This window comes from Suricata suricatta, chromosome 3 (genome assembly GCF_006229205.1).
Source record: "Suricata suricatta isolate VVHF042 chromosome 3, meerkat_22Aug2017_6uvM2_HiC, whole genome shotgun sequence".
In the NCBI taxonomy this organism is placed as follows: Eukaryota; Metazoa; Chordata; class Mammalia; order Carnivora; family Herpestidae; genus Suricata; species Suricata suricatta.
Window position 1 is genome coordinate 85,623,426 of NC_043702.1, and position 10,898 is coordinate 85,634,323.

A 10,898-nucleotide genomic window follows, 5' to 3' on the forward strand; every position below is an offset into this window, starting at 1 on the left:
GGTGGTATTGGCCCTTCAGAGCTGCGCTAAAAACCTTAGTTTGGTTCCTCTTTTACTCTAGCCTAAATCCCTTAACCCTGTTTCCTAGCAACTGACCTAGGTCAGCTGCCTTGTTTTCCAGCCTTAAAACCTTTATAAGATACGGTGTTTTCTGAATAAAGAAGAAGAGGCTTGATCAGATACCGTGTGCTGTCTCCACTCTCTGCATCTCCCTCCTGCCCTATTTCTTTCTCCCTCCCTCAGGATCACGAACCCACAAGGATTTACCACCCTGCTGGATGGGGCGGGACCCGACAAATAGTAAAAGTAGAAATGCTATGTATAAGAACAAATCAATCTTAATTAATCTTAATTAGAAAGGTTTCTAAGGTATCCCATACTTAGAGTCCACTAGGAATTAGAGCACAATCTTCTTCTACCTAAAGTGCCACTTTTAGTGATGCCAGCTGAAGTCTGCCAGTCAGTACTAGGTCTTCTTATCAGTATATTTATAATAGATATTTTGATCACTGTATGCCTTAACAAATTGAATAGAAGGAATGAAAAGAATAATAAATAGGTTTTTGTCTTTGAAAGGTATATAGCATATATATGTTAGAATATATTTTTGTTTTGTTTGACCAAAATAAACAAATAGGTGACATAGTTCATCATACTGAAAAAAAAAATATGTCAAATTCATTAGATAATTTCCTTGTCTGGGTTATTAGTATGTATAGGTACATACATAGACAAGTATCATAAATAAAGGATTTTCCAAAGGAGGATATTTTGTAATTGAATCCACTATCCCATACCTTTTATCATTGTGAGTACTTTATATCAAAAAGAAAATCCTATCCCACAAGAATCTAATTTCCTCTTATTTTGTTCTAATTTTCCTATTTCTCCTTCATGAATCTACTAATTCAGTAAATATCTATCATGACATTAGATATAAAATAAGGAAAATACACTATATCTTTCCTTAAAAAGCTGAATTAAGATGGGGAGAAAAGCATGTAAACAGGTCATTCTAATTCAAAATTCAAAATGAACTACAAATAGAAGCACATGAAAACTAATTTAGTGTTTGTCTGTCTGGGATAGCTTCCTGAGGGAGGTGATATCCAAGCTAAGCCTTAGAAAGAAGGAAAGAAAGAGAGAGAAAGAAGAAGAGAAAGAGAAAGAGAAAAAGAAAGAAATGTGAATAATAGTTCAAGTCATTTAATTAGGAAAAATAATCTGATAAAACTAATCATTGGCAAGACGTGGAGTAAAAGGAACCACCATATACTCTTGGTGGGTTATAAATTGGTTTTCTACATTGAAAAGTATTTGGTCAAATCTAATCAGTGCAGACTTGTCTACACTTTCAAGTCTATAATTCCATTTCTAGATATATACCCTTAATACCTATGCACAAAGAGATGCAAGTAAGAATTTCATTGTCCTAATGCTGGTAATATTGAGAAATTAGAAATGACTCAAATGCCCATTATAAGTAAAAAAATATATCAACTATATATAAATCTACATATATAACTGTATAAAACTGTATATGTAACCCCAAATATCTGTATACTCACATATATAACTCCATATAGTGTTATATTCATACAATGCCATTCATACTTAAAATAAATGAACTAGAGCTCAAATATCAAAAGAAATTTATTTCAAAGTTACAGATTATAAATGATTTAGTACCATTCAAAAGTTACAGATTATAAATGACTTAGTACCATTCATATGAAATATAAAAATATAAAACAAGTTTATATGTTCTTATTGATTTATAAATGTGTAAGAGTAGATTAAAATGTGGAAATAAAAATAATAAGTATAGCAGTTATGTCTAAAAATAGAGGGAGATATATGATTGGAAAAAAATTACTTAAGAGAATTTAAATATAATATATTTTTTCTGGAAAAAAAAAAACCCAAAATGTAGTAAACAGAAAAAAGATTTGATTGAGCTGCATGATGGTAGGCAGGTGTGAATATTATTTCTTATACTTTTCTAGGTGATAGAAATATTTAATTGGTAAATAAAAGGAATGATTGATTGGCATAGTTGCTGAGGTTGAGGTCAAGTTCATAGAGAATAGTAGGGGCTTGGAGGGTATGTCTGGAAGAAGAAGCAGCATATGTACAGTAGACAGGAAAGAGCTGACAGTCAGGAGCTTGGTGGTGGTTATTCCTCACAAGAAGAAAATGTTTCTCTACTTATGAGAGAGATCTAGAGGCCAAAGATGAGAAGTACTTTCGAGAGGCTTTTTCCTCATAGCCACCAATGAAAATACATGGATACAAGCCTAGCCAGTTTCAGACGAATTTTCCCACAGCATGGAACTTAATTAGATTATATAATACTTACTCTTCTCATATCCTCCACAAATTTTTACTAAACTCAAACTAGATATAGTTGAATTAAGAAAACCTGATATATTAAAAATGAGACTTCTTTATAAGACAAACTGAAAAGTATGTTTTGATTTGACATGTGTTTTGTTTAAGTAGAATGCTTTTATTAAAATACAGCAAAGGTAAAGTTTAGGAATAATGTGTGAAGCTCTCTTATCATCTTCCTCCTTATTGTTCCTATGCATTATGGGATTTCTCACTGACACAGGATGGCAGGAAATGTATAATTAGTGAAGGATAGAAAAAATTCACGTTGTGACAGTGGATTTCTCACTCACTGCTAGATAAACAATTCCACTGAGGAAGTGTAAATTTCCTCTTCATTAGAGCAGCATTTGCTACAGAATTAGAGTGCTCTGGGGCTGCTCTAATCTCACCTCCAAACTAATTTAGATCTGATGGTGACAAGAACTGAAAAAGTAAAAGTTGTGTCTTTTTGATATAAATCCAGTGAATAGAAAGTGGTGATTTAGTCAATTTGATTATATCATATGGACAGACAGTACTTATATATTTATAGAATGAAGCATTTTTTCTTATTTGAAATTACTTAAATTTCCTCGAAAGATTAAGCAGAGGATTTGTCCATGATTAGAATGGACAATGAATTCACATATTCTCAGGGCATACGATTATTCAATAATAAACCAGTAAATACTCTTTGGAGTAATAGGTCATAACAGTTTCTTAAACTTCTGAATTAGTGAGGTGACACACATGTTTCCAAATGACACAGTGTGAAGCACATCCTTAGGAGTTCTTCTCATTCTTCTCTATAATCATCTTGCCAATCCTCATGAAAGAAAGCAACCTGAGAAAACTTTTCTAGAATTAAGCCTGAATGACAAGGAGGGACTACTGTGATATTAAATATATATATACATATCAGATAAAAGAATGTTGGAATATTATATTGAGATATTTAATATATTCTTATTATAAGTCATTTAGAATTTAATGTAAATGAAATGAAAATATGTGATGATTTATCTTTCTTTAAAGCAAAAACACAATAAAGATTGAAGAAATGAAATAGGGAATAAGGGAAGATAGTAGAGAGGTAGGGAAGAATGAAAAGTAGAGAAAAGAGAAAAGAAAGGGAGAGAGAGAAAAGGAAAGAAAGAAGGGAGAAGGGAAGGAGGGATAGAATGAGGAAGGTTGGGAAGAAGGAACAGAGAAAGAATTGAAAAAAAACCCAAAACTTTCTTATTACATTTCTTCTAATTCTCAAAAGGTAAAAAGTAGTTACTACAATCAGTGAAACAGTACAAAGACATGTAAGAAAAACTATGAATCTTCTTCATAGCTCTATGCCCTCTCCTTCCCACCAAGTAAACTAAATTCTAACATCTTCATCCTCTCTAGGCTAATCATATATTCCAAGTAGATATAGTTTTTTGAAATTACTAGGAACTTTGTTGATTTGGTCTAAATGTTAGAATAATTTCATAGAAAATCTGTAGTTATCCAAATGAGGCAATAAATATTTAATCCTGATTGAAATTTCAGCATTGAAAACTTCAGAAGTATTCATGTTTGTTGAGATACTTAAAATCTAACAATGTAAAATAAACACTCTATGTGTAAAAAGGGAAAACCCAAATATTACATAAAATGTTTTAGGTTGAGAACCCTTATCCATATAAACAAAGCAGAATACATAATGTAATAATTTTCTGGAATTTCTAATTTATAGACACTGAGGATAGATATGGTGCATTGAATCTAATATGTGTAATCAAAATAGTAAATTTTCATTTATTCTTAAGTGATCTTTTCAGTGTTCACAAATAATAGATATACATTTTTACATAGCAAGTACACTTTGCTTAAAAGGAAATAACTAGCATATAAGTTTTAAGAAATTATTTTAAATGACCTCTGAAATTCTGATTTATGGAGACCCACTTTAAGATGTGTGGATAACTTGTCTTTGAGCCACTCTCAATTTTATACCCACTGTTCGTTCACTGGGCATTTTGATGAAACAGAAACACATCCTTATGATTCTCAAGCCCCAAAACAGAAGGAAGTCCATAAACTAGGTAACATTCTCTTATCATTGCTATGGAAATTCTGACCCTAATTGCTTCTCATCTGTCCAATCCTCATCTGACCCATATGTTAAGGTGTGAGAATCCCCCTCCTAGAATTTACCACTCTTTTCTCTGATCCAATAAAAAGAAAGGGTGGTAGGAAACTGATACTCATGAAAACAAATTTGTATTTCAGACAGACAAAAGAAAAGAGAATCAAACAATTAAAAATACCTAACTATGTAAGTATGTAAGTAATGCTTGGGAGAAGAATTAGGGTAGCTATCTAGGATGTCATGATTTTGAAAATTGACCTGACTATAATAGAACATGGTAATTAAATTCCTTGTAGAACAATAACCCCTCCACTAAATAATCGAAACCGCTGCTTCTGGCTAACATAGAAAGTTTCCATGTGTGTGTTCATTGAAACCCTTGAGAGAGGCCAAAACTAAGTTTTTTAATATACTTTGATTAAAAAGTTATATATTTTCTTTACACAAGTGATGAATCACTAAATTCACCTGACACCAATATTACACTATATGTTAACTAACTAAAATTTACATAAAAACTTGAAGAAAAAAGTTATACATTTTTATATAACTATGCTGAAAGGTGAACTTTAAAAATCTATCATAGGCTAAATGTATGTTTTAGAAAATATTTTCTGCATTCTTGTTTCCTACATTGGATCATTTAGAAATGAAGAAATAAACACATTGAAATGTTAGAGGAAAAGAACAATTCTGACCCCATGATTAGAAATTAGATATCCTAATATAGTCTCCAAATTCTTTCTACTACATTACAGCAAGTTTTCTTGGTTTATTGACCAAGACTCTGCAAAATTCTTTTTTGTTAATTAAAAGTTGAACGAAATTTAATTCAACCATATATTCATAAGCATGTGCCAGGCAAAAATTGTAAGATAATGAATTCATAGCTTGACTTGTGGAAGTGTGTGAGGATTACTGAATATCTTGTCATTTAGCAGTACCTTCAACTGAAGGGCAAAACATGTGGACTTTAGAGAAGATGAGCAAGTTGGTAGTGTCAAAAAAATTAATAAAAATTTACTTTAACATTTTATCTAATAATGTAATATGTGTAAAAGAGTTATGTCATCATTTATTTTACCTGAATGTTGTTCAAAAGGCCTTATTTGTACCTTAACGTATTTTCTTAGCCAGGACATGCCAGATGGACCAATTTTCTTGTGGAAATGGGCGCTGCATTCCCAGAGCATGGGTGTGTGACAGGGAAGACGACTGTGGTGACCAGACAGATGAAATGGCATCTTGTGGTAAGTTGTATGTAAAACATGCTGTTAGCAGAGACTGTGAAAGAGAAAATTCTATCACTATAATCACTCTTAAGAGGTTACTTATTTCTTTATAAATACTAGTCAACAAGCCAAAAGATCCGTTAACATTTTATTACTGCCTTTTAGGCCCAAGTGTGTACTTTAATGATAACGTTCGGATATATCCATTCCATGAGTCAGTAACCATATTCTCAGTTAAAATAAATGGATCCAAACATTGGAAATTATGTTACAAATTAGTTATTATAAGCCTATTATGGCATTCTCAAATGTTCATTATTATTAATATTGTTCAAATAGACTAGCTCATTGGGTAGCTTTTGGACTAAATCACGAGTACACGTTTCTCATCGGCATGCTTAGGATATATCTTGGAGCAATTAACAATAGAGGCTGAGACTACATAGATGGTAAACCATTTGCTTCGTTTGCACTGCGTCCTAACAGAATTCTGTTATTAGTTTAAGATATTTTTGTTAATGGCAAAACTTCTAGTCACTTTCAACTGATCCTCCTACTTTTGGAAGCAATATTTATTGTCATGTAAAATTGCAAAGTTAATAGTCTCATTCGTACCCATGTATCAATAGGTTTTATTACAATTCATCTCAATAATGTATAGTGAAACATAGTAAGGGATTGGCCCAGGTTTCTAAGAACTTGTGCTGTCTTTTAGGCATGGCTACGAATTTTTTAAATTACTAATGGGGAAAAATAGATACACATAGCACATTTATTAAAAATAAAATGCAATTGTGTATACATTTTTTAAATAATGTAACTACATGTCACAATACTTTTAACAGTTGGAAAATAAGAAGACTTTGTTTTAACCCTTCGATTTAAAGGGCTCTATGCAGGGATTCCATTCCATTATATAAAATTTTATTTTTAAAAATGTTCTAATACTAGATTAAGTCCCTGTACACATTAAAAATTGTAACTTTTGATTAAAGGATAGATAAGTAAATTATACTGACTGACACTGTAAAGAAGACAATAAGAGTGTTGAAGAAGAAAGTAATAAGACAGTCACACAATAACAATTATTTTTACATTTCACATATAGAATTTCCAAAGCACAGCCAGTTAAGGGATTCAAACAATGTATCCTTTTCCTTTCCAATTAACAGACTATTCATGTGGCTGGGTCTGCATCTAAGCAGTTCTATTATTTAGGAAAACTTGATTGCTTTCTGTTCTCAGCATCTCCTTCCAGGATATGCCAAAAGGGTAATGAACAACAGAAAACAGTAAGGACAGAGAAGTCTAATTCAGATAAGAAAGTCCAAAACATTATAGAATAGGAAAATAAATAATGAGCTCATTAGAGAATTTCAGTTAGGTCTTTGATCTGACTTGTACTTTTCATGAGTTGAGGGAAAGAAGGGTTGGAGGAAGTTCAGACACATATTTCTTACTGAATATCTGCAATAAATCTATGAGAAACATACTATTGTCCAGATTTTACAGATAAAGGAATCAAAAATTAGAGACATTTAACAAGTTGCTTGAGATCACAAGACTAATAAATAGAAGGACCAGGCTATGAATCGAGGTGTACTTGAAACTAAAACTCAGATATTTCAGGTCAACTTTGTCTGGGAGTCATGGAATGGGTGCAAATTGGGAGTAGGACATGCCATATTCATGACTCTCTTATTTAAATGTACATATACCTGTAATGAGTTTTGTTCAGTGGTTGGATTGGTAAATTTTTTTTTAATGTTTATTTATTTTTGAGACAGAGAGAGCCAGACCATGAGCAGAGGGGGGACAGAGACAGAGAGAGAGACACAGAATCTGAAGCAGGCTCCAGGCTCTGAGCTGTCAGCACAGAGGCAGACATGGGGCTCGAACCCATGGACTGTGAGATCATGCCCTGAGCCAAAGTCAGACACTTAACCGACTGAGCCACCCAGGAGCTACGGGGTTGGTAAATTTTTAAAGATCCCCTGGAGCAAGAGAGCCATGATCTAATATTTATCTATTTTTTGTGGTATAAATACTCCTGTCATGGCCAATATCAAGTTGCCCATGTGACGTTTTGCATGTGGATTTCACAAAAGATGCACACCAATATATAGTGTTTCCATAATACAGATGTAATAGACCTAACTAACTTAAAGAGCAAATAAAATTCATATGGTTTATTTTAAATAATGGATGTGTGTTTAAAAGTTAATTCATAGAATCCTTGAAAGTTTTAAAAATTGGTTCTTGCAAGCTAGTACAGTCCGCTTCCAGGATACCACTTGCTTTGAACAACTGTGAAATGTAGTTGTCAGTTTGCTTCTGAAATATAGTCAAATTTTATAGTGTCAGTAACCCACAGGGGTTAGTCTCAGGACCATTTCCCCTTTATAAGGTAAGAAACATGGCTCTCTCCAAACTTGTTTCTCTCTGTAGTAACATACATTTATCTTTCAGGTTGTCATTATAAATCAAAATTTACATCAATAAGAGAAGCTGATGGTGAAGCTCTGGTAGGCACAGGCTCACTTCTAAAGTTGTAAGAGAGGCGCGCCTGGGTGGCTCAGTCAAACATCCAACTTTGGCTCAGGTCATGATCTCATGGTTTGTGGGTTCAAGCCTTGTGTTGGGCTCTGTGCTGACAGTTCAGAGCCTGGAGCCTGCTTCTTATCCTCTATCTCTTTCTGCCCCTCCACTGTTCTCTCTCACTCTTGCGCTCACTCTCTCAAAAACACTACCATGTTTTTAAAAATAATAAAGTTGTAAGAACGGCATGGATTACTCTCATAACAGAAATTATCTCTGCTTTGGGGCACATGGATGGCTTAGTTGGTTAAACGTCAAACTTCAGCATAGGTCATGATTACACTGTTTGTGGGTTCGAGCCCTGCATCCAGCTCTGTGCTGACAGCTCAGAGCCTGGAGCCTACTTTGGATTCTGTGTCTCCCTCTCTCTCTGCCTTCCCCTATTCACACACTTTCTCTCTCTCTCTCTCTCTCAAATATAAATAAACATTAAAACATTTTTAAAATGATCTCTGCACTAAATGCAAAATGACAAAAATATTATAAATTGTTTAATTTACTGCATTAAAAAAGTCACTCTCCTTGGCAGTAACCTAGAAATTAATATAGGCTCAACTAATTCCCAGTTTTATTAAGCATCATTATAACATTTGGACTGATCATATTTTAATTTTCCCATTGGAATCGGCCAAGTTCCCATAGGTTTAATCCTACTAGAAGACTGCAATCACTCCTTTTTTGTTGTTGTTGTTAACACTTTCGCTCCATAAACAGCTTCTGTTTTGTTTCATAACTACTATTTTTCACGGAAAATAGTACCAATATTTGGATTTTAAAACATGAGAATTCAATAGTTAGAAGTGTACTTGGGTGGCTCAGTTAATTATACAACTCTTGGTTTCAGCTGAGGTCATCATCTCACAGTTCATGAGACTGAGTCCCACATCAGACTCCTTGCTGGCAGCATGGAGCCTGCTTGGGAATTTTCTTTTTCGCCCTCTGTCTTTTCCCCTCCCCACACTTGCGCTTGCTTGTGCTCGCTCTCTTGCTCTCTCTCGCAAAATAAATAGACTTAAAAAAAGGAATGCTTCTGGTTATACTTAGGAGTGGAAGGTACTGCAACTGAGGGTCAAAATTTATTTGAATTCATTAGCACCTGTTTTCAAACCTAATTCATTTTACGACAAGGTAACTGCACGTTTTAGGTTGAGATTATATGTGGGCAAACACATAATTAGAAAGGTCCTTGAAGATTCCCCCTTCATCTTTAAAGAGTATTTTAACTTTTTTTTGGTAGTCTTCATGTATAAAAAGGAGAGTCTGTAAATTGATTCTGCAAATAAGAACAGATATGTTAATATAGTGAAGCCTGAGTTAGAAGTGGACTGTGTGTCCAGGAACTAAACGGTCACTCATTTCAAAGCTGTAAGAGTTAGTTCTCAACTTTAGCTGTCAGTTAAAGAATCACCTGGGGAGCTTTAGCATCACCTGTCTGTGCTTCATTCCAGACTAATAAATAAAATGGTCTCTGGTGGTCAGACCCAAGAATCAGCATTTTTAATGCTTTCCAAGTGGTATGAAATGTGCCCGCAAGTCCGAGAACCGGCAACTTAATGCCAAGGTTCTCAAACTTGAACATGCATCAGAATCCCCTGGAGGACTTGTTTACAAAAGGATAAACAAAAACAGAACAAAAACCAGAAAGCTGGGCCTGATTCTCAGAGTCTATAGGTCTTAGTTGGTCCATGATTTGTATTTATGTTTATATTTCTAACAGTTGATGCTGATCCTACATGGTCAAGGGACCACAATTTGGGAAGCACCATTCAGGTTTGATTATGTCTTACATATAGTTAATGACATGATTATGTTTATATATGCAAAACAAATTTAAGATGGAAGCAATTAACCAGACAAATTTTCTTCTCACTCCAAGTTACAGCATTGAATATAAGGGTATTTAATGATTAAATGGAAAAATATTTCAGAAAACTTTTACTTTGCCCCTTGGAAAATTTATTGTCAAAAGCAGTACATTTGTTTATTTTAAACTGTAGTTTAACTATTTTGGGTGTGTTCTGTCTTCCAAGTATTTCAACATAGCTTAATTTGTTATTATTTTTAAATACACCTTAATGCGAGTTCTTAGCTTCTGATTTGTTCAAAGTGTTTAATTTCAAAAAATACCTAAAATTAATTAACAGATTGAAAGACAGTTCAATAGAACATAAATAAAACTCTGCTAAAATTTGTAAAGTTAACAGGACTCCATTTTATGAGTATTGATCTTTTAAATCTATGAAAATAGTAAAATTCTGTCTCATGTACTTGTAATCTTACTCATGTACTTGTAAAGCTACTTGTAATTTTACTCCACATAATTAAGGAGCAAAGAATCAGAAAAATTGGCAAGTATCAGGCACAAAGAGAAGAGACAGAGCTGCCTCCAAAAAATATAATTTCCCAGTCAAATAAGTATATGCTTTATATCAAAGATATGTTCAACTAGTTATTAGGTAAACAATGTTTATGATTAACTATAACATTTTTTAACTTTAGAAAGAAAAAATGCATATCTGATAAATGAGGATTGTTAACCCAGTGGAGCCCTGGCAAAATATGAGTATTGC

The 10,898-nt window shown here is 33.4% G+C and overlaps 1 protein-coding gene across 1 annotated transcript in view; it reads left to right on the forward strand.

Moving 5' to 3' along the window:
- LRP1B (LDL receptor related protein 1B) overlaps positions 1-10,898 on the forward strand; it is a 1,807,041-nt gene that overhangs the window by 1,103,306 nt on the left and 692,837 nt on the right. The window contains exon 18 of the mRNA XM_029933319.1: positions 5,632-5,748. Coding sequence (XP_029789179.1) covers positions 5,632-5,748 — 117 coding nt within the window. The remainder of the gene's footprint in view (positions 1-5,631; positions 5,749-10,898) is intronic.